Below are 25,628 nucleotides of genomic sequence, written 5' to 3'. Positions count from 1 at the left end.
GAGCGTCTATCCAACTACGCCACGGCGCCTGCCTGAATATAAACTAAAGCATAAATAAATATCTGTACCGTAAGTGAGTATAAATACTTAATATTTATTAATTTGTAGAAAATATGTAAACTGTATTATTTTTTAACAATTTATTGTCATGAATATATTTTGACATTTCGCTCACTCCTTTCAAGAACGTCATAAATCAAAAAACTTGATTTTTCAGGAGAACGTTTTTAAAGTTTAAAAATGTAATACAATGTTTAAAAAATAAATATCAAGCCACTTAATGAATTTTTTACTGTGCAACAGGTCTTTTAGGTAAAACCTGAAGGTTTTTTCTCCATTTGAAAAATATTTAGTATGTTTAAAAAATTTATTAAACAATACCTTTTTCTTCAATACGCAAAAACAACACTTTCTGCCCCGTAGCGGGTAAATATTGAGTTAAAAATATGCCTCTTTTCTGGGAAATAGTACATTTTCTGGGCATTCTGAAAACATGCACAACTAAAAATTTACGATTTTTTATTTATGACGTTCTTGAAAGGAGTGAGCGATTTGTGCACAATTATACAATACTTTGATATTTTTATCTTTATTTTTAAACGGACTAACGAGTGCGTATGGACAAAATGACTAACTCACTCGGATGATTCCCTCTCTCTCTCTCTCTGTCTCAGAGACTTCAAGCCTTAGAAATTTATTTTTGATTTTCATTTTATCATTCGAAGAGGTTAATTCCAAAAACTGACTATAATAGTTAAAACAAAGCCCGTAAATTACCAACAAAAAAATTCTAATAAATACAATGTTTGCAAATAAATGGAAATTCAAAAAAGTTATTACTGCAATTTTTTTATTAATAACATATTGTTTGCATGAAACGCTTAAAAGCGTCATTTGCATGTTGTTGGTAGAGAACGGGAGACGCTTATAAGCGTTCCATTTGCTTACTTTTGGTAGAGCGCGAGAGACGCTAAAAAACATTGTACAGATGGGAATTGGATTTGCGGTTACTTGTGATTAGTATACGACCCTAAGAAATATACTAATTAAGGCCGGGGTTGATGATAAAACCACCCTTATATCTCAACAAAGATGAAGAAGTCATACAAATAATGTTTTTAAAAAATAATTCTTTATTATTTGTATGGAAATTATACTTTTATTAGAACATATTGAACTATATGCAGATCTGGTAATCATTCATATAGTTAAGACTTTAAAAAAAATATATTTTAATTTGATTTAAACACACATCGCTCACTCCTTTCAACAATGTCATATATCAAAAAACTTGATTTTTCAGGAGATTGTTTTTAAAGTTTAAGAATATGATAAAATGGATTAAAAATAAATTTCAAGCCACTTATTGAATTTTTTACTGTGCAACAGATCTTTAAGGTAAAACCTGAAGGTTTTTCTCCATTTGAAAAATATTTAGGATATTCAAAAAAAATTAAACAATACCTTTTCTTCAAAATGCAAAAACAACACTTTCTGCCCTGTAGCGGGTAAATATTATGTTAAAATATGCCGCTTTTGCTGGGATATAGTACATTTTCTGGACATTCCGAAAACACGCACTACTGAAAATTGACGATTTTTGATATATGACGTTGTTGAAAGGAGTGAGCGACGTTACATTTTATTTCTTTTTTTTTGGATTTTTGCACTGAGATTAGGAATTAACACCAACTTGGACCATGTTGTTTAAAAAATGCTGTTCTACTTTCCAATTATTATTTTGACTTGATTATTATCACAGCTCTAAAAATCTGGGCTTAGTATTTTTATGATTAATTAAATTACTCACTTGTATTATCTGTATCTGTGATTCATTAAATGTTATTATGAATGTTTGTTGTCTTTTTATTCAATTATTTTTAATTAAAAAAAAAACGTGTTTTATTATTTACAAACATACTTCAATTTCATACTATTTCTGTGAGCCTAAGCGGCTCATTATTAGAAATAGGTATAAAATTGTGGTAGAGTGGGTTCGAACCAAGAAACTCTGACTCGAGAGTCAGAGACACAAACCACGGGACCACAATACCTCCTTTGGACTACTTGGCATGATCAAGTACATATTTCAAATAAAAGATAAAACAAAATAGAAGACAGTCTGGTATGGCGTTCTATTCTCTCTGCCTACTGGAAGCGGCGTGATGATTCATAACTTATAATGTTTTGAATATTGAAAGCATTAACTTTGTGGATCATATTGATATATTATTTCGAGAAATAAAAATACTTTGTGTTCTGATCCACTCACATTTTTATTAACCAACTAGTTTCGGCAACAACCTGTTGCCCTCTTCAGGGTTACATTTATTACTAGTAATAAATGTAACCCTGAAGAGGGCAACAGGTTGTTGCCGAAACTAGTTGGTTAATAAAAATGTGAGTGGATCAGAACACAAAGTATTTTTATTTCTCGAAATAATACATAACTTATAATTTCAATATGTCAATTATATTGTCAATATTTGAGAAAAATATCGATTTTTTACACACCTAATAAAAAGGTACCTCTACCTCCGTAGTGTAATAGTCAGGACGCCCGGCTACCGTTCTGGAGGTCCCGGGTTCGATTCCCAGGGGGGTCAAATAAATGGAAGTGATTTTTTCACTCTAATATTGATTGAATATTACCCTGGACTGGTACCTGAGGGCTGATCACCCTTCCTTCACATATTAAAGATCAAGATAACACTTTGTTTATATGATGCAGTGCCCTATGCACCATTGGGGCGCGGATAAGGGTTAGAGCGAAAATAAAAAGGACCATTTTTGGAAAAATAGTAATTTTAGCATACATACAAGGAACACAGCAATAAAACGGTCAATACATATCGCTCACTCCTTTCAAGAACGTCAAAAATCAAAAAACTTGATTTTTCAGGAGAAGGTTTTTAAAGTTTAAAAATATTACACTGTACTAAAAATAAATATCAAGTCACTTACTAAACTTTTTACTGTGCAACAGATCTTTGTAAAACCTGAAGGTTTTTTCTCCATTTGAAAAATATTAAGTTTACTTCAAAAAATAAGTAAACAATACCTTTTCTTCAAAATGCAAAAACAATACTTTCTGCCCTGTAGCGGGTAAATATTAAGTTAAAAATATGCCTCTTTTGCTGGGATATAGTACATTTTCTGGGGATTCCGAAAACATGCACAACTAAAAATTGTCGATTTTTGATTTATGACCTTCTTGAAAGGAGTGAGCGAAATAGCATTGGTATACAGCAGGTAATTTGAAAAAATTGCCTGATTTTTTTTAATGAAAATTTCTTTCAGTTTAAACTAATATTCCCACACAAATCATGACATTTTTTGTGTTGGCTGCATATTTTTATTATTATGTCAGAATGTGACCGCAGAAAATGTGCTTATGCATATATATATATATAGTTATTATAATATAATACAAGACTTGTGCATTGTGATATTGAAAAATGCATGCGTCATTTTTTATCGCCGATAAGATACCGCCGTTTCCTTAAATGTATTACCCAGAACAGGCGCGGCTTCAGCATTACGAAACAAAATATCAAAAAAGGCGAATAAATAGCTCGTTTTCCGTACTGACGGCGGTAGTACTAGATTAAAATGGAGTTATGGAGTAGAAATGCTAAAAGGAATTTCTTGTCAGAAATAAAAAAAATTAAAATAACCTTTTTTCCAAACAAAAATTTCATAAGAAATCATCCGAGGATTATTACAATAAATATATATAATTTTTGACATTTCAACACAGATGAAGAAAAATATAAAAGTCTGTGTATTTACAGGGATTACGACCTGTCGTAAGCTGGTTAAGTGTTCACTTTACACACAAACAGTGTGACCGTTACGACGTGAACGCAATAAATGAAACGTTATGAGATTGATGTATATGTTTTTTAGAATAAAATAACAACTAGGTACGTAGTTTTTTTATATATGAATTTTATTTGACCACCAACCGGTTTCCGTCATAACCGACATCATCAGACAGTCTGTTGTTATTTCATTCTATAAAATGTCAGTACAAAACTTTTTTTTTCTAAACCCACCATTTACCCGCAGCGGTTATCCGCAATCCTGGGGGACTCTTCGTCAGCTGAACATAAAAGATTTTCAAAAAAAAAAACTATGTCAATTCATTAATTGACATTGGAGGGAGGAAGATGATCCTAATTCTTCTTCATCCATGTTGAAATATCAACAAATCAAAAATCCTCTTAGTTTAAACATTCAATAAAAAGTCTTGAAAATATTGTTACGTAATGCCTTGCAATAATGCAATATTTCAGAAATAACATAAAATAAAAAAAAATCAGTCAAAAGGTTAGTGTTAGGCGTTAGTATAATTACAAAAATGAAATTAATAAAAAATATATATCACCCGAGCCGCCTCTGTCTCGACAATAACTTCAGGACCAATCAAAAGATTCGTCGCCATTTTCGTGCGGCGATTGTCTCTGGAAACGTGTCGCGGGAATTTGGACAGAGAAAAATTCAATTCGTCTGCTTTTCTGAAAGTGAAATGAGTTATTCATGACATAGCCATTCGTAGGCAGTACCTACTTAGCGTTATAACAGGCGAGTTTACTGGAGTTGACAGTCGGCTGTTTAGTGACGGTGTTGTAAATTGTTGTGTAATAGACGCGAGTGTGGAAAAACGATAACATATTTGAGATATTTCAGTTTATCTGATAAAGAAGAGGTTTCGGGTGTTTAAAAGGATTATCTCGTATCAACTTACCGTCGAACGAGGTTAGTAATACATACACACACACAAACATAATATGTGTATATATATATATATATATATATATATATATATATATATATATATATATATATATATATATATATATATATATATATATATATATATATATATATATATATATATATATATAGTCCGCCTCCGTGGTGTAATGGTCAGCATGTTTAGCTACCGTGCTGGAGGTCCCAGGTTCGATACCCAGGGGCGGTGTTGAGAGTAAATATTAGTGAATTTACACTCTAATATTTATTTAATATTACTCTGGACTGGCCCCTGAAGCGCAGAAGTGATCACCTTGCCTTCATATAATTAAAGATCAAGATAAATTGCGTCAATACGATGCAGTGCCCTATGCACCATTGGGTGCGGATAGGGGTTAGAGATATATAAGCATACTTTTTTCCTGGCTCCATCCCAACGTATCGTCTTTGTAGACTGTTGGGGTCAGCTCTCCTCGTCCTCAGGTTGTAGGTCCTTCTGTTATGGACAACGTCACCTAGGCCATGCCTTTGAATCACGTTATCTTTCTGCAGCATCCAAAACTCTTTGATCTTCTTCTAGATGTCTTTCGAGGAAGATCCGTGGATAAATTGCATTGCATATATATACAAGTTACAAAAATTAATCTAGTGTGAGTTTTCAATAATGGGTAGAATGGTGAACGTTACATAAGTGTATAAAGTGATCACTAAGGCCAGCCAAATGCCGGATCTTCACGATTTAAAATTTTTATTAAGCCTATAATTTGACAATATATTTCATAAAATAACTATTCAATCTTTTAAAAATGTCATATTCTCTAGTAAATTACACACGCCAAATACCCATGTGACAAAAGACGACAACGAACGCAGTCTCTATTCGTTATGTTTAACTAGATAATAAATAAAAATATCCGTACCTACCTTTGCACTATTTCATTAATTGTCTCTGGTTTTTTTTCTATTGGTCGATTCAAAATTCGAATAACTTTACGATTCAAATTCTTCATGCACGATAAAATCCACGAATCATATGAAAAGGAAAGGACAATAAAACATTCAACTGAGCGCCTCTTTCTCTTTGGTGAGAGTCTATTCAGTGCCTTCTGTATTTGTAAACACAAGCCGTAGTCTGAGTTTCGGAGACGTCTCATCAGCTGTTAACAGTAAACCGCTTTTCCCTAAGTTTTCCGGACATTCACCCTTCAAATACCCGTACTATACTTTACTAACCATCATCCCGTTTTAGCGCAGGGGTAGGCAGAGAGAATAGATTTTTTTGTTGTAAATGAATGTTTTAAAAATATATAAAATAGTAAAATTTAATAAAAATACATGTTTAAAAGAACTCCATCGACAAGACACATAAGAAGCCACCTTATGTGTCTTGTCGATCTGTGGGTCTCCGCTAGAAAATATATCATAGTTATGTTAACGTAAGTGAAATTATAATATATATTTATGTAAATGTTCATACATACTATATAAATAAATTAAAAATTAAAAAAAAACAATCGTGCATGATAAAGAAAATTAAACACAGTTAAAATCGAAAAGAACTAGTAAAAATCGCAAAGAAATAGTAAAAATTTGTGGAGAACTAGTAAAAACCGCAAAGAACTAGTAAAAATCACAAAGAACTAGTAAAAATTGTAGAGAACTAGTAAAAATCACAAAGATCGAGTAAAAATCACAAATAACTACTAAAAATCAGAAAGACAAGTAAAAATCACAAAGATCGAGTAAAAATCACAAAGAGCTAGTAAAAATCACAAAGAACGGGTAAAAATCACAAAGAACTAAAAAAATTCACAAAGATTGAGTAAAAATCACAAAGAACTAGTGAAAATAATAAAGATCAGGTAAAAATCACAAAGAACTAGTGAATATCACAAAGATAGAGTAAAAATCACAAAGAACTAGTAAATATTACAAAGATCGAGTAAAAATTACAGAGATCGTGTAAAAATCACTAAGAACTAGCAAAAATCACAAAGATCGGGTAAAAATTACAAAAAACTAGTAAAAATCACAAAGAACTAGTAAAATTCGCAAAGAACTAGTAAAAATCACAAAGAACTAGTAAAAACACAAAGAACTAGTAAAGATCACAAAGAACTAGTAAAAATCGCAGAGAACTAGTTTAAATCGTGATTCTAGTTATACCAATGAGATATGTACATTTTGTTTTACATATTATTTTCCCGTTTTTTTCCTAGAATTTGCGTCATGTTATCTGGGAATGTACACCACATAAGTAGAGACAGGATTGACATCCGTTTTGTGACAGGAAGTAATCTAAAAATAAATTCATGACATTATTGATAATTTTTCCTCAATCGATGAATTTTTGGGGTTTTTCTTGTATTTTATCGAAAGCCAATGGTTTGATCGTGAACTTCGGCGATGTAACCATTCAGTATCCTTAAGTCCTAACTCGCAATATCTAATGTAATTCAGTTATCGTCCGGCAACGCAGAGAACCGGTCACGCCCATATCGCTCACTCCTTTCAACAATGTCATAAATCAAAAATCGTCAATTTTCAGTTGTGCATGTTTTCGAAATGCCCAAAAAATGCACTTTATCCCAGCAAAAGAGGCATATTTTTAACTTAACATTTACCTGCTACAGGGCAGAAAGTGTTGTTTTTGTATTTTGAAGAAAATGTATTGTTTATTTTTTTTTAAATAAACTAGTTATTTTTCAAGTGGAGAAAAAACCTTCAGGTTTAACCTAAAAAGATCTGTAGCACACTAAAAAGTTCAATAAGTGTCTTGATATTTATTTTTAATAAATTGTATTTTATTTTTAAACTTTAAAAACGTTCTCCTAAAAAATCACGTTTTTTGATTTATGACGTTCTTGAAAGGAGTGAGCGATATGTACTGGACTTTTCTTGTTGTTGTTTTTTTTGTTAATATGTATTGAATAAATGTTTTAATTTTTTTTAACATCTTACCTTTCCATGAGTCTTTTCTTTTCAAAATCACATATTTATTTAGAATAAAAACTTATAGTAGTTTTTCAATACAAAAACACCGTTTTTAAGAAAGAAAAAAAAACAATTACGTGAAATTGACTGGGTTTAAACAAAATTATGTTGTGGGCTATTTATTATCCGACCTTAAGGCCCAGTATTCGATAAATCGCAACTTAATTTTCTTTACACCCAGGTAACATATAACTTAATTTACGTTTTTATTCGACATTTTTAAAAACCGCTTATGGATCCATTTTTATCAATTTTTATCCAGTAAACAGTCTAAGATAGGTCGTAAACCCTGTAAATACCCAGACTTCCATATTCCAGTCAATGTTGAAAACATGAACATGAAAAATAGGTTATATTTTTTGATATTTCGATAAAAATTAAGAAGAATATGGAAATCTGGGTATTTACAGGGCTTGTAACCTGTCATAGGCTGGTTAAGTGATCCTAATCTAGATATGCAAATCTGGAATACAATTGGTGAATGTTGCACCTGTGTGAAGTGATCACTTTAACCAGCTAATGATATAACGTATGCCTTTGTAAATTCTCAGACTTCCATATTCTTCTTTATCTTTTCTTATTTTTTTTTTTTAATAAAGTAACAAGAGTATATAACATTCTTCTATATAACATTCTTCACGACCCCAGTGCACCAATTTATCTTGTAGAAAACTTCGTTTACCTTTCTGATCATGGTCTATCGCTTCGCTCTTCCCAAGAGAGAACACTCTCCATTCCTTGCCACAACACAGCATTCCTCAGTAATTCCTTTACTGTCCAAGCGGCTAGACTCTGGAATGAACTACCTCTACATGTAAAAAAATGCACCTTCTATTTTAACCTTCAAAAAACGCCTGAAACATCATTATCTTACCTTAGAACCCTAACTGTCCATCTCCTCCTCCCCTGACCCCTCCTCTCTTCCTTAAACTTTCTACCTGATTCCCTTTTCCCATGCCTTCCTTACTCTATCCTCATTTTGTTTTTCTATTCATGTTACCCTGTTTAAATTCTTAACTTGTAATTATGCTCTCTTATGTTTCTTTGTTTTTCTTTTTTCTTATCCTTGTCTTAACCTGTTCAAGCATTATCTCCCCACTAATTTCTAACAGACATCAAAAGGTACATACAAGCCTAGATCGTTCACACTAGTCTGTTGGTTCACACTGGTTGGTTGGAAGATTTGCTTTATAGCAATAAGCCCGCCAATGTACACACATATTGTACAAAAAGTTCAAATAAATAAATCAAATAAATAAAGATTATTTTTTTTAATTAACTTAATTTTCTAGATATTTCTACTTTAGATTATTTAGACGACGCCGTTATTTAAAATAGGCCCATAGCTGTGTCCAGCGTTTAGCTCATAGCTGTTAATTGGCTAGAACTTGCCGACTAATTTAATATTTATTTTAACGCACCAATTTATAATAATGAACAAGGGCGAACTGAACGCTATAAATGACGAAAAACATTTTTTATTGATATCTCAATATCTGGACAAAGATGAAAAAGAATATAAAAGGAGTCTGGGTATTTTCAGGGTTTGTGATATCCGATCTTTTGTCCATAAGCTGGTTTAAGTGATTACTTTATACATGTGCAACATTCACCATTCTATTCTACACATGATTGACAACCACATTACGCATTTTTTGGAACTCCTACATATATCATTAATCTCATGACACTGTATATGAGGGTTCACTACATCCATCTACGGTTGGAATGGGAAAGCTAAAATACTTACCTATCGTAATTAAATATCTATCATAATATTTCAATTTCATACTATTTCTTTGAGCCTAAACGGTTGAAATAAGAAATAGGTATCAAATTGTCGTAGTGTGGGTTCAAACCCAGAAACTCTGACTCAAGAGTCCGCGACACTAACCACGGGACCACAACCCGAAATTACCGGTTATGTGTTCACATATCGCTCACTCCTTTCAAGAACGTCACAAATCAAAAATCATCATTTTTCAGTTGTGCATGTTTTCGGAATGCCCAGAAAATGTACTATATCCCAGCAAAAGCGGCATATTTTAAATTTAATATTTACCCGCTACAGGGCAGAAAGTGTTGTTTTTGCATTTTGAAGAAAAGGTATTGTTTAATTATTTTTTTAAATATACTGAATATTTTTCAAATGGAGAAAAAACATTCAGGTTTTACCTAAAAAGATCTGTTGCACAGTAAAAAGTTCAGCAAGTGGCTTGGTATTTATTTTTAATATTGTATTATATTTTTAAACTTTAAAAACGTTTTTCTGAAAAATCAAGCTTTTTGATTTATGACGTTCTTGAAAGGAGTGAGCGATATTATGTGTGCATGTATGTATTATAGTGAGTGAGTAGTAGATTATAATACTTTAGGTCTTACTAATTATCGAAAAACCTAGCACACTCTGCAGTACGCAGTATACAGTTCCGAGGATGAATGAAATGAATGTAGGCGTCACAACCGAAGCACGCGACCGTTTATACAACCAAGGATGCCACAAAACGTCTTCACAAATTATCTTTTTTTTAAACATTTCAAATTCACAAATTGGCATAAAATTTTAAAAGGGTCTTCACAATTTTTTTTATTATTTTAACTTCATTTACAAATTTTTTTTAAATTCAAATGGGTGTTCAATAATTGCTATTCTTTTTAACATTTCAAAGGAGACGAATTGCAACATTTTCGAAACCTTTTAAAAGCGCCTTCGCAAACTCTCATTTTTTATAAACCTTTCAAAAGGATATTGAAAACATTGTGGTATGGTAATATAACACTATCCTTATCATTCATCGTCCACTTTGTGTAATACCACTTTAATTAAACACACCACTAATAATACCACTTTAATAAATATTCGTGAGTACAGGATTCGGAAGTTTCAAGTCCACTTTTAAAAATACTCCTACTGTGGTTCATTCGTCTTCTTTCTCTTTTTCATTTTTTTGTATATATCGTAGTCGTACAGGAGTAATTGACCAACTACCAAAACGTAAAATGTTTAGTTTTTTTAGAACATTTAAGTCACTTTTGCTTGCCAAGAAAATAAGCATCAATGCAATTAGTCATTTTTAAGATGTCCATATATTATACTTCAAAGTTCAAAATCCTTTGGGATTTTTTCAGGGCAATATTAAGCTAGTAAGTTATCAAATAGTCAATGTTCACGTTTTTGTAAAAAAAATACACTTGGCCCTTTCTCCTCTATGACTACGATATGTCAGACCGTACGAATTTCATTTTAATGACCTGATGATGGAATGATTATTCCGAAACCGCTAGTCACGAATCAGTGTTTATTAAAGTGGTATTACACAAAGTGAAGGATGATGAATGATGAGTGTTATATTACGGTGTTTGAAAATGATGCGGAATGCATCGAAACACGTGTCACAGTAGATTTTAAGAAATAGTGGTATTTACTAAGTAAAACATTAATTAAAAATGGTTATATTACCATAACACAAAGTTTAAAAAATTTAAAAGAGAGAAAGAAGACAAATGAATCACAGTAGAAAATATTTTGAAAAGTGGACTTAAAACCACCGAAACCGGTAGTCACGAATTAGTGTTTATTAAAGTAGTATTTCACAATGTGAACGATGAATGATAAGGAGAGGAGTGTCGAACAAGTATTTATTTCCGTGGCAGTGGCAGCCCTAGTTGAACTCTCACAAATTATATATACTTTTTAGAATTTAATCTACAGCACCATTGTAAGCTGCAATTGTTCTAAATGATATCATATTCAGTGTTCATCTCGTGGGATTACTTTCAGTTTCGTATCCACTCGCAGGGAGTGGTCATTTTCATATTTTCCTTCCGGTATTTGTGATAATCGCGGACATTCAACTAACAGAGTACTATCATGTGCCCTTTAGAGTGAAAAAAATCCTGAATTGAACAACCCTAGCTTTGCTTATCCTGGACAAAGGTAAAATACTTGCTAATATATTTACTTATTTATTTGTTTTCATCATATACATTATTACAAAATACAGATTTCAGTAATGTATATTTATATATATTTGTCTGCCTCCCAATTGTAATGGTCAGCACGCTAGGCTACCGTTTTAGAGGTCCCAGGTTCGATTCCCAGGGGTGGACAAATAAATATATGTGATTTTTCACTATACTATTTATTCAGTATTACCCTGGACTGGTACCTGAAGCGGAGGGGTGATCACCTCTCCTTCATGTGTTTACGATCAAGATAACACTGTGTTTATGTGATGCAGTGCCCTATGCACCACTGAGGTGCGGATAGGGGTTAGAGATATGTATATATATATATTTCATCCGCCTCCGTAGTGTAATGGTCAGCACGCTCGGCTACCGTTCTGGAGATCCCGGGTTCGATTCCCAAGGGGGGTAAAATAAATAAAAGTGATATTTTCGCTGTCATATTTATTCAATATTACCCTGGACTGGTACCTGAAGCGGAGGGCTGATCATCTTTCCTTCATGTGTAAACCATCAAGATAACACTGCGTTTATATGACGCAGTGCCCTATGCACCATTGGGGTGCGGATAAGGGTTGTATTATTATTATATATATATATATATATATATATATATATATATATATATATATATATATATATATATATATATATATATATATATATATATATCTTGTATTGAATAATATACACAAATACCAGACGTATTGTGACGAATCCATCTGGTTTAAGCCCCAATGTAACTTTAATTTCTTTAAATCTAGGTAATGTAATTAATTTTTTTATTGAAACACCATTTTTGAATTGAACAAATAAGTTTTTCTTCCAAATTAATATGGTTTTGAAAAAAATCCAACCGGTCCAACGTGTTGACTTTGCATTCGGGTTGTGGTCCCGTGGTTATTGTCACGGACTCTTGAGTCAGAGTTTCTCGGTTCGAACCCGATCTACTACAATTTGATAACTATTTCTAATAATGAGAAGCTTAGGCTCACAGAAATTTTAGAAAGTTTTAATTTGAAGTATTTTTGTAAATAATAATAAAAACTCTAATATTTTCATTTTTTTTAATACATTTTCTGTGCGGAATATTCGTTACAGAGACAATTATGAATGAAATGAGCGCATATTCTAAAACTTGACATATTTTAAATTGACGGATGTTTTGCCAATTAAACGCCACTGAAATTGTCGACTCGTTTGTTTTTATCTGTCATAGTTTCGTCGTGAAAGGGATAACAAACTGTTATCTGCTCGGCTTGCCCACACTTCCTCTTTGAACGAGAGATGTGAGATAACTCTCTAAAGCAGATCGCTGCTTTATCAAAAATTCAAAAAATATTTAGCAACGGCGAGATTTATTGCTTTTACATTTTTTTGTTGTTTTTTAAGTTAGCTTATATTACAACTAATATAAATTATTATTTAAACTTTATTTACATCTTCTATATATAATTTACATTTCCTAACAGTAAACAAAACATTTATTTTTAAATTCTTTCACACTCTTTTCATTCTTCATACATTCAGGCATCTCATCATACATTTTCAAACTCTTATACATTAAACAATTTTGCGACTCGTTTTTTTCAACAATGACAGTCTTATTTTATCCTTATTTCTAGTAATATGTTCATGACAATTTTTGTTAAAAACTATTTTATCCTTAAAATATTATGGTAATTTATCGTTAAAAAAATATGTTTAAAGATCAGCATATTAAATTTAAGTCTCTTTTTTAAAGATAACCAGTTTAGTTCTTCTCTCATTTTTTCTATATTATTATATCTTTAAGAACTATTCTCATCGCTTTATTTTGTATAATTTCTAATTTATTTAAATTTCCTTCATTTGCTAAAAATAATATTGTTGAGCAGTAATCTATATGTGGAATAATGATTTGAATTATTTTACAAATGAGTTCTGCAGTATCTTTATTTAATTTATTCCTCAATCTACTACGGAAAAATCTTTTTTGATATTTTTTATGAACATGGTCAAAATTTGCATTTAAGGTTAATTTTGAATCCAATCCAATATATATATATATATATATATATATATATATATATATATATATATATATATATATATATATATATATATATATATAATATATATATATATATATATATATATATATATATATATATATATATATATATATATATATATATATATATATATATATATATATATATATATATATATATATATATATAAATATATATATATATATATATATAATATATATATATATATATATATATATATATATATATATATATATATATATATATATATATATATATATATATATATATATATATATATATATATATATATATATATATATATATATATATATATATATATATATATATATATATATATATATATATATACATTCATCCTTGAGTTTGGCTTTCTTCTTCCTAATTCCATATATTTAGTTTTTCCAACGTTAAGTTTAAGTTTATCAAAAAGAAAGAAAATTCGTATCATAAAAAATACTTTTTCACGTTTTGTTTAGGGTTTTGATGTTTTTATTACTACTGAACGGGTTAGTGGACCATATGGTGCAAAGGACACTGCATTGCATCGTCGCAGTGTCACATTAATAGTTGATTACTTGATAAGATGATGGAATGTGGGATTAAACGAAGGACGATAGTTGTTCAAATGGTGATATGAGGAAAGAATGCAACCAACACTGAGATTAGCATTATAACCGCCTTAAATAAAATACATTACATACTTGGTTTTGTCATTTGCGCCTGCTGCAAGGCAACTTGCACAGCAGAAAGCACCTATCAACTTTTTTTTTTACAACATTTTGAGTGTGTCCAAATACTTGTTCACAAATCTGGATTATCTCCAATTAGTAGATATTTTTTTACATTTCAACATAGATTTTATAAAGTTTCTTTCATCTCACCATACATGTCTATAGTAAAAAATTAAGTTGGTAGTATAACGCCATCTATAATTGATTTCCAACCTTAATCTGATAACGCGCGGAGTATTTTACAAAAATATGCAATATCACTAAATATTTGCCATTCATAAGTACATATATTTATATAAATATGTACTTGAAACACAAGTGAAAAAGATGTGTGAACTTATGTAATTATTTTAATTACTAACTTAATAAGAATTATTTTAATGAAGCAGGTTATTAAAAACGGATCATTGGATCTATATGGTCGTGCACGAACGACCCACATCTAATCATCTCTTTGGATACTTTTTCTATGGTTAAGTCGGCAGTATAACGCCATCTATGATTGATTTTCAATCTTAATCTGATACCGCGCGTATTTTACAATATCACTAAATATTTACCGTTCATATAAGATACACACACATTCAACTCACGATAAGGGATTGCAGTGATACTAGCCACAAGTGATAAGAAAAATGGCCGAGCTAATCGTTTGAAACATTACACAGGTGTGTCTGAAAAGAAGTGATTAAAATCGTTATTTGGATACATTTAAAAAAAGGTACTTTTGTTTGTATATTTCTATTTAATAATTCAATCCTTTATCATTTTTGTCAGGTCTTTCATTTACAATTTTCTGAGAACTTTAGCTTGGAAATTATTATGTAAAAAAATATTTAAGAAAGATAACACAACAGGTTGGTATTTGTAGAATAAGAGTGACTAATGGGCTACTTTACTTTTTCGGGATAGCATTCGTGTTTTTTTTTTAATTACCTTATGTCCAAGTGACTCTGAAATACGGCTTATTACTGCCCTACTTAGGCTTCTTCTTAATAAGTTAAAACTTATAAATAGCTGTAAACAGCCTATACCTACTGTGAGTGGGTTTGCTCTTTATGATTGAAGTTGCTATAATTTCATGTAATTCATATCTAAGTGAAAATTTTAGGCAAAAACAATCAATTTTTATTTCTTTCCAGCTTGAGTTTTTGATGATAAATCGGCAAATAGGAGTTAGGCAAATGGGCAAATATTGGCAACAAATAGGCAAGTAGAACATGACAACATGGAAATATGCGATACGCAACCAAATTTGTGCACCGTTTGATTTAATTAGGTTTAATAATACAATCGAATCCAATTCTTTTAAAGAATTTAATTATATTATTCGTTTTTTTAATTCGATTACCCGTGTCTAATTCGTAGAACTTGAAACCGGATTTATTCAGTTTTTTTTATTGAAACACGATCACTTAAACCAGCCTATGATAGGTCACAAACCCGACTTCCATATTCTTCATCTATCTTGAGATGCCAAAATGCTGTTTTTTTTAATATTAAGGTCTAGTTTTTTTACATTTTTTATTGCTTCTGTTTTTTTTAGACTGGAAAACTTTTAAGTAAAATAAAATATAAAATAACCTGATGTTTTTAGTAATATTTTTGTGAAAAAAAACCCTAGTATTAAATGGTTAAATGATTTTCTTGCAGATCTAGTCAAGCGATGCCATCTCCCCCTGTGTGCGTGTAACTAAGGCTGTGCCATGGCCGACAATAAACTGAAGAGGGTCCTGAAGGTGACCACCGTCGGAGACGGGATGGTCGGGAAGACCTGCATGCTCATAGTCTACACCAGGAACGAGTTCCCGAGGGACTACGTGCCCACAGTGTAAGGACACCCTATTTATTTAGACTTGTGTTATTATTATAAACAGCAGGACCTCTGTAATCCGAACGGCGAAAATTTACCTTCTGTTCGGACTGGTGGAGCGTTTGAATTACAGTACAGAGAATCTGTAGGGTATTTTTATAAAATAAATCAAATATCGTAGTCATACAGGAGAAAGTGACCAAGTGCATTGTTTTACAAAAACGTGATCATTGACTATTTTATATCTTACTAGCTTAATATTGCCCTGGAAAAATCCCAAAGGATTTTAAACTTGGAAGTATAATATATTGACTTGTTAAAAATTACTAACTGCATTGGTATTTATTTTCTTGCCAAGTAAAAGTGACTTAAATGGCCCTCCTGAACATTTTACGTTTTGGTAGTTGGTCACTTTCTCCTGTACGACTACGATATGTATTGCGAAATTTCAAATGTTTTTGTTATTTTTTTTTTAAGAAAACAAATATCGCTCACTCCTTTCAACAACATCATATATCAAAAATCAACCATTTTCAGTTGTGCATGTTTTCGGAATGTCTAGAAAATGTACTATATCCCAGCAAAAGTGGCATATTTTAAACTAATTATTTACCTGCTACAGGGCAGAAAGTGTTGTTTTTGCATTTTGAAGATTTTTTTTTACTTAATAATTTTTAATTAAATATTAAATATTTTTTAAATTGAGAAAAAACATTCAGGGTTTACCTAAAAAGATCTGTTGCACAGTAAAAAGTTCAATAAGTGGCTTGATATTTATTTTTAATACATAGTATAATATATTTAAACTTTAAAAACGATCTCATGAAAAATCAAGTTTTTTGATAAATGACGTTCTTGAAAGGAGTGAGCGATATGACAAGTAAAAAGCTTTTTCTCGTTTTTTACGTAAAAAAATCTTCTCTGGCACATTAATATGTTTTTATACAATTTTTCTGACAAAATGAATTCAAATTAAGTGAATTTAAAAGTAGTTTATCATAAAAGAAGAGTCATTGCTTCCACAAGGGTCACAATCAGTAAAGAGGAATAAGACAGAGAAGAAATATTATAAAAATAATTAAGTATAAGTAATTATTTTTATGATGCTTATGGTAAGGGTTTTAAGTAGGATTTTAAAAAAAAATGAATTTTAGAAATGGATTTTTAGGTATATTTAAATAATATATGGGTGAATTTTGAAAAGTTGACAATTCCTTGTACTGCACATTAGTATGAGGAAGTCTTCGGCTGTCCAAACTCAAAACACAGTAAGGTACACTTTTTTGTGGTATGTTTTTATTTGCATTTTTGGACTAAGTAGATTGTACTTAGTCCAAAAATCCAAAAAAAACTTACTACAAAAAATGTCCTTTACTGTGTTTTAAGTTTGGACAGCCGTCGTGTGTTCTCTGAAATATAAAAATTATCAGCAGCTATTTCTTATCGATATGACATCGACAAAAAAACAATCTTTTAAAAAATATTCATAACTACCATCGCGCCGTTTCAATGTATGGGTAGGCAGAGAGCATAGACCGCCACAGTCTTCTGTCCTGACATACACTCCTAGCTTCCTTAACGTCCATACATCTAGTTATCACGTCCTCCGATTAAGTAGGTTTTTGACAATACCAGATTTTAAGTTCTTATCTTATCCCCATTTAAACTTATCCAAAAATATCCCTATTTTTTTATATTTCAGATTTGATAATTACGCTGAAAATTTGACCGTAGATGGTCACCACTACAATGTCACGTTATGGGACACTGCGGGCCAAGAGGATTACGAACGATTGAGGCCTTTATCTTATCCTAATGTAAGTTTTAAGATATAATTAATAAACTACCGTATATAAGACACCCTTTTTTTAAGCGTCGAGTCTGAGATTCTGTGTTCGAACCTATCTATCACAATTTGAAACCTATTTCTAATAATTATCCGCTTATGCTCATAGAAATAGTAGAAAATTTAAGTATTTTTGTAAATAATAATAACACAAATAACTTTATTTTTTTAAGTAATTTAAAAAATATATATTATTGGATTGCAAATCCAGACCAAAAAACACTATTTTCAGACACTGTCAATTCAGTTTATTAAACTGAATTAATCTCACGAAAATCCCTGAAAATCGTCTGCTCTTTGTTTGCCTCGGAAAACATAGCATTACACATTTGTGAACAATATTGATGATAATTTTGTGTAAATTATATATTCGCCTCCGTAGTGTAATGGTCAGTACGCTCGGCTACCATTCTGGTGGTCCCGGGTTCGATTCTCAAGGGGGTCAAATAAATATAAGTATTTTTTTCTTTGTTTTTTACTCTAATGTTTATTTAATATTACCCTGGACTGGCACTTGAAGTTGAGGTCTGATCACCTTTCCTTCGTGTGTTAACGATTAATATAACACTCCGTTTATATGATGCAGTGCCCTATTCAATTTAATTCAATTCAATTTATTTATTTTCAATTAACATATACATTCAAACTAAAAAAATGAAGCGTATACATTAAATAAATACAAAAATCTAAAATATGGAAGAACTATTGCTAAAGGTATAGGAGAATCCCGCTTCGGAAAACTCCTTCAGACACATGGAACAGATCATTATCCTATGAGAATTTGTTCAACATAGTGGTATCTCTACCTACAGGCATAACCATCGGCAGGTTGGTCCTGTGTATAGGAATGTGAAACAATCTATGCCGAGGCTGTCTTAGGTAACTATCGGGAACATACAGACCGGATAATTTCAGGATTATCGATCAAACTGCGCAACAATCGATACAAATGCGTAATCAAATACACATTCCTTCTAGTCTCTAAACTATTGTAGCCAAGCATACCCTGGAGAAACTCGGTCGGGTAGCCAAGGATAATAGCCGTACTCTCTCATGATAGCATGAATCATTTTTGGAATTCCTACATATAGGCGGATAAAATCCGCATAGGCGGATAAGGGTTTAAGGAAGAAATTACACATGGTTGATGATATTTTGACATTTGTTCTTGTGTTTTCAGACAAATTGCTTCATCCTGTGTTACTCAATATCAAGTAGAGCCTCGTATCATAATATAGAAAGCAAATGGTTTCCTGAGCTGAAACACTTTTCACCGACTACCCCTATCGTATTAGTAGGTAAGTAATATGAACAACATTTTTAGTGTGTCCATTTGGATAAGTGCTCTATTCATCTCGCCAATAGATCGGCTGTCCAAATTTAAAACACAGTAAGGGACATTTTTTTTAGTACGTTTTTTTTGCATTTTTGGACTAAGTAGAGTCTACTTAGTCCATAAATGCAAAAAAAAACGTACTACAAAAAATGTCCCTTACTGTGTTTGGACAGCCGAGATGACTCTAGTGAAGTCCTAGTAATTCAAGAACAATGTTTCGGAATTGGATAAAAAAAAATTATCATTTAATATATTTACATTTTTATTTATAACATAATACATTTGAATCATTTATACATATGGAGAACTTTTATATTTCGATTCGCTGCGCCTCTCCATAAAAGAGACTGTGCTCTTGTGCTTGGAGAGGGACTTACACTCGTGGTTTAATGTTATATAATAAAAGATATAATAGTGTTTTTTTTGTAATTTTTTCAAGATTTAAATGTATAGAGCTCTAAAGTATTTTTAGATCATCTATTTTTTTTATTTCTTTAGGGAGTTTATTGAGTATATTTATGGAGTTTATTTATATGTACATACATACATATAGAACTTCCAAGAATTTGAGTAATGTTTAGTAACCACTATTTAGTGGTATTTACTAAGTAAAACATTAATTTAAAATACTAAAAAATTGTTTTTAATTTAATTTGAAGTATTTTAAATCCATGATAAACGATTTTGCATCCAAAATATGCTTTTGAAAAGTGAATTAATATGAATTAAAATATTTTTCAGCAACTAAGTTAGACTTAAGACAAAAAAAGGACGAAATACCCGACCTTGTAACATATGCGGAAGGAAAAAAACTGAAAAAGAGAATCAAGTAAGTTCTAAATTATTTTTTCTAAGCATGTTAATATAAAAAAAAAATCTTATGGGTCGTAATAGCGAGCTATCTGTTGGGTTTTAAAATGAATTATACGCACAAAAATCCATTTCCTATTATAAAACTTAAATAAAATTCTAATTTACACTCTTGCCATAACTTATATGTGATTATTATTATAATGTTCATTTTGTCAAAATACTATTTAACAAGGGTCTCTGCTAAATAAATGGTTTCCAAATCCATCCATAGATGGCTCTAGTGAACCCACATATACAGTGATATTAGATTAATGATATATGTAGGAGTTCCAAAAAATGAGTATTGTGGCTGTCAATCATGGGTATATAGAATCATTTATTAGAATGTTACACGTGTGTAAAGTGATCACTAAACTAGCCTATGACAGGTCATAAGGCCTGTAAATACCCAGACTTCCATATTCTTTTGCATCTATGTAGAGATGTCAAAATGTATACTTATCTTATATGATATAGTTCCAACAAGAAATGTCAGTACAAAACTTATGGTAAATCTAATAAAACGCTTATGTTTCTATTGTCCGCCCCGTGGTGTAATGGTTAGCGTATTAAGCTACAATGCTAGAGGTCCCGGGTTCGATTCCCAGGGGGAGAGGGTTTAAATAAATATTAGTGATCTGATGACACTATAATATACATTTAATATCACCCTAGACTGGTCCCTGAAGCACAGGAATGATCACATTCCCTGCATGTTAGTAACGATCAAGATAACAATGTGTCAATACGACGCAGTGCCCTATGCACCATTTGGTGCGGATAAGGGTTATCTATTTAGATGTGCCCATGCCATCTCAATAATTGCCTTTCCTCTACCTTACTATTGATGCCTGTTACAGCCAGGCACGAATGCGTGAATTCTTTATTTTATCTCTAAGGGACCCTCCAGCTGACCATCTAAGCATTCGCATTTCATTTTCTGATTGAAATCTAAAAAGGATGTGCGCATGTTTATATGATCGATTTATTTTTAACTAAGTTTTAAAATAACTTAAGAAACGTCTGAGACAAATTCTGTTTATCATTAGAATCCTAACTGTCCATCAAACCTCCTCCCTTAGTTTTTCCCTCTACCTCCTTCCCTTAACTCCCTTTTTCTTTGCCCTCCTTATTATCTTTTGAAATTAATGTTTTTTTTATTTCAATTTGTAATTTACGATTTCCATTCCTCGCCATAACACATCATTCTTCAGTAATTCCTTCTCTGTCCAAGCGGCCAGACTATGGAATGAATTACCTCTCCTTGTAAACAAATGCACCTTCTCTAATAACTTTTAAGAAACGTCTGAGACATAACTGTTTATCATTAGAATCCTAACTGTCCATCAAACCTCCTCCCTTAGTTTTTCCTTCTACCTCCTGCCCTAAACTCCCTTTTTCTTTTGCCTTCCTTATTGTCATCAATTTGTGATTTATGTTTTTTTAATGTTCAAGTACTATTCTACCCTTTGATGCAAACAGCTATATATGGGATCAAACGTTTTGATCAATATCACTAGTCTGTTTTTGGTTGGTTAGAAGATGTTGGCTTTTAGCAATAACCTCGCCATTGTACCTACTTTTTTCTTTTCTGTACAAGAAGTTTAAATAAATAAATATATTTATTACAGGGCCGCTGCCTTCATGGAGTGCTCCGCGTTGACCAAAGAGAACCTGAGAGAAGTGTTCGAAGAGGCAGTACGGTCGGCTGTTAGGAAACGCCCTGTCGCTAGCAGTAGCTGCCGAATCTTATAGACAACAAGAACGACTCGATATCATGGAGCCTGCTTCCTTTATCTTCTGCAATCGGCGTCAAAATCATTCTAAATAATCGCTCAGACACGAAAAACCGACTAAAAATTAATGTACATATCGCTCACTCAACATTAACAAAGTCATATGCCAAAAATCTTCAAAATCGAACGTTGTTTTAGATTATTTGCAGAAGATTTTGGAAACAGGTTTCAAAGTGTTGGAGTATTATTTTAGTCAGAATAATAACATTTCAAAGTGATACAGTATGCCAAATATTAATTAAAAATACCATGTCTTTTATACAATATTTATTTTAATTAACCTTGGAAAAAAATAGTTTTGAATGTCTATTTTTTATTATTTATTCAATCGGAATTTACTTTGTTAAATTCTATTTTAAAATAATCCCCACAAAGTGTCAAAACCTTAAATTTTAACTATCGAAAATAAAATTCAGAAGAAAAATAAATCGTGTTTTGATTTATTATTTATACATTACCGTAAACTCCCCTATAACGTTGAGATGGGTATCGCGTTATCAGGGGAAGCGTTATGGGATTAATGTTTTTTAATTGCATTTTAATTTTAAATTACTTATTTCAGTCATTTCCGCTGGTTAAAGTGTAAAAATACAATTTAAAACGTTAACCCCTTATAACGTTCCATCCGATAACGAGGTACCTACCTCAACGTTAAAGGGGGGTTTACTGTATTCATAATTTATATACTTGTGTACATTATTTTTGCATGAAGAAGAATATGGAAGTCTGGTCATTTACAGAGCTTACTTACGACCGTCATGGGCTGTTAGAGATCACTTTACACACGTGTAACATTCACTGATTCTACCCATGATTGACAACCACACTACTCAAATTCTTGAAACGTATTATGCGAGAGTATTCTTCTGAGTTGAGATGTCTAAAATAATGTTAAAAATAACTCCTAATTGGAGATAATCCAGATTTGTGACCCACTAAAAATGTTGTTTATACATATCGCTCACTCCTTTCAAGAACGTCATAAATCAAAAAACTTGATTTTTCAGTAGAACGTTTTTAAAGTTTAAAAATATAATACAATGTATTAAAAATAAATATCAATCCACTTATTAAACTTTTTACTGTGCAACAGATCTTTTTAAGTAAAACCTGAAGATTTTTTCTCCATTTGAAAAATATTTAGTATATTTAAAAAAATTATTAAACAATACCTTTTCTTGAAAATGCAAAAACAATACTTTCTGCCTTATAGCGGGTTAATATTAAGTTAAAAATATGCCTTTTTTCCTGGGATAAAGTATATTTTCTGGGCATTCTGAAAACATGCATAACTGAAAATTGACGATTTTTGATTTATGACGTTCTTGAAAGGAGTGAGCGATATGTACACTTATCTACTATGTTCTGACAAATTCTATATTTTTTTTATAATATTCTATATAATTATCGCTCTGATTTGTGTTCCTCCAATGGAAATAGGGTCAAAGGTCTGGGAAATATGACTATTGATCATGGCTTTTGTTTTATCCATGTTCATTTTCAGACCAATTTTGTTCGATACTTCATTAAGGTCGTAGAGCATGTCTTGAAGCTTGTCAGGTGATTCGGCTATTAGCACTATGTCATCTGCAAATCGGAGGTATTGAAAAAAGTATTGGAATGGCGCCCAAGAACTGGCAAACGAAGCATCGGCCGACCCCCTACAAGATGGACTGACGATATAAGAAGAATAGCGGGAGTGACCTGGATGCGGAAGGCGGAGGATCGAAGAGGATAGAGACTCATGCGGGAGGCCTACGTTCAACAGTGGACGGACACAGGCTGATGATGATGATGATGATGATGATCGCTCTGATTCAAAATACTCTTCACAATTTTTTTTTAGATTTTATTTGCATATGCAGGTATAAAAGTATTAAAAAATATTTTTTTCGTTTTTGTTTGTAAAAATTATCGAAAAACCAGCAATTGAAAAGAGGAAACTTTTGATTCTATAAAATAAGACAGTTTTTATGTTGTTATTTTTGTTACATGAAGAATAACAGTTTGAAAGTAAAAAAATATGTTTTTTTGTTTGAATTCACGAAATTTGTTTCACGGTTATCTTTTTTTAACCTTTTATATAATTACAGGGCTTTTTTAAACAAAAAAGTTCCGGAAACTCACATAAAAAAATATTCAAACATCATTTATAATATACATTAAGATTTTGCCAATACACATGAGGTCAAAGGTCTTTCACAAACTTTAAACTCTGTCCGCCATCAGTTGTGCAAGTACCAAGTGGAAAACGTAAAACAAATGACAATTGAATTTTATTTCTCAAAGAAACAATAAATATATTTCTTTAAATTTAATAAAAAATTTACTTGTATTGGCATAAATTTTTGTCCGCCTCCGTAGTGTAATGGTCAGCACGCTCGGCTACCGTTCTGGAGGTCCCGGGTTCGATTCCCAAGGGGGGTAAAAAAAATATAAGTGATTTTTTCACTGTCATATTTATTCAATATTACCCTGGACTGGTACCTGAAGCGGAGGGCTGATCACCTTTCCTTCATGTGTAAACGATCAAGATAACACTGCGTTTATATGACGCAGTGCCCTATGCACCATTGGGGTGCGGATAAGGGTTTTATTATTGGCATAAATAATTTTTTTTTCTATAATTTTTTATTTACCTGTTAAATTGAACACCTCCTTACATTGAACGTTTTTTTCAGTGCACTAGTGGTGTTCAATCTAACAGGTTTCACTGTATTGTATTCATTACAATATTATATTTTTATAATTTTGACGATTAATATTAATATAGGTTGTAATTACGTAAGCACAAACATTGTTTCCACTAATTGATTTTAAAAATAAAAAATATATATATTCATGAAAAAAGGTGCCGGAACGCCATTCCACCGCGTTGCATTTTGTACCTAAACAAACAAAAAAAATACGTTAAAAGAAATATATACAAAATTTTTATTCATCTTGATATTTAAACATACTTCACAAAAAAACATAAATCGATGTTCTAGTTTTGTTTTTTTCACAATCCTTTATCCCATTTCACAAAAGCATAGAGAAAAATTATTGTAATCGTATAACCATAGACAATATAACTTACTACGCCAGATTTGAATTTGGGTCCAATTTCTTCCAATCGCGTGTGTTCTATGCATTGAATAGAATCGTATTCACGAAACGAAAATCCATACAAAACGAGATTAAAGATATTTGTAATATTTACCGTCGCTCTGTACCTGTTCTTAAAATTCAAATAAACGCAACCCGTTTCTTGACGTATAATATAATTTTCTAAGACAATATGTGCGAATTTTGGAATAACTGCATTATAAAATTGTACTACCTACCTTTATCACAAAATTATTTGTTTTCGTTCAAAAAACATATTTGATAATTGGTTTATATTATTGCAAATCATCGTTTTTTTTAAATTCTTGAAATCAGATGAAATAATCATAATATTATTATTAACTATATCAGATACTATAAATATACACTGG

At 31.3% G+C, this 25,628-nt stretch overlaps 1 protein-coding gene and 1 long non-coding RNA gene across 5 annotated transcripts in view; one reads left to right on the top strand and one right to left on the bottom strand.

Moving 5' to 3' along the window:
* The first annotated feature begins 4,445 nt into the window (after window positions 1–4,445).
* On the top strand, window positions 4,446–22,125 carry RhoL (Ras-like GTP-binding protein RhoL). Of its 4 annotated transcripts, none has more exons than XM_088263132.1 (6): window positions 4,446–4,761; window positions 16,160–16,337; window positions 18,022–18,136; window positions 19,346–19,463; window positions 20,243–20,330; window positions 21,985–22,125. In XM_088263132.1, the coding sequence occupies exons 2-6, from the start codon at window positions 16,213–16,215 to the stop codon at window positions 22,106–22,108; spliced, it is 570 nt and encodes a 189-aa protein (XP_088119258.1). In that variant the 5' UTR covers window positions 4,446–4,761; window positions 16,160–16,212; the 3' UTR covers window positions 22,109–22,125. The 4 variants fall into 4 exon arrangements, with proteins under 4 accessions (XP_088119258.1, XP_088119259.1, XP_088119261.1 ...); XM_088263133.1 differs by lacking the exon at window positions 4,446–4,761 and adding an exon at window positions 11,481–11,689; XM_088263135.1 differs by lacking the exon at window positions 4,446–4,761 and adding an exon at window positions 15,133–15,227.
* The window catches only part of LOC148307626 (uncharacterized), an 8,095-nt gene continuing 4,535 nt past the window's right edge, over window positions 22,069–25,628 (bottom strand). The window contains exon 3 of the long non-coding RNA XR_015837811.1: window positions 22,069–25,037. This is a non-coding gene — a long non-coding RNA (uncharacterized LOC148307626). The remainder of the gene's footprint in view (window positions 25,038–25,628) is intronic.

This window comes from Brachycentrus maculatus, unplaced genomic scaffold (genome assembly GCF_059751285.1).
Source record: "Brachycentrus maculatus isolate JH-2025_06_01 unplaced genomic scaffold, ASM5975128v1 h1tg000196l, whole genome shotgun sequence".
Lineage (NCBI taxonomy): Eukaryota > Metazoa > Arthropoda > Insecta > Trichoptera > Brachycentridae > Brachycentrus > Brachycentrus maculatus.
This window is presented reverse-complemented; position numbering and strand designations above follow the sequence as displayed.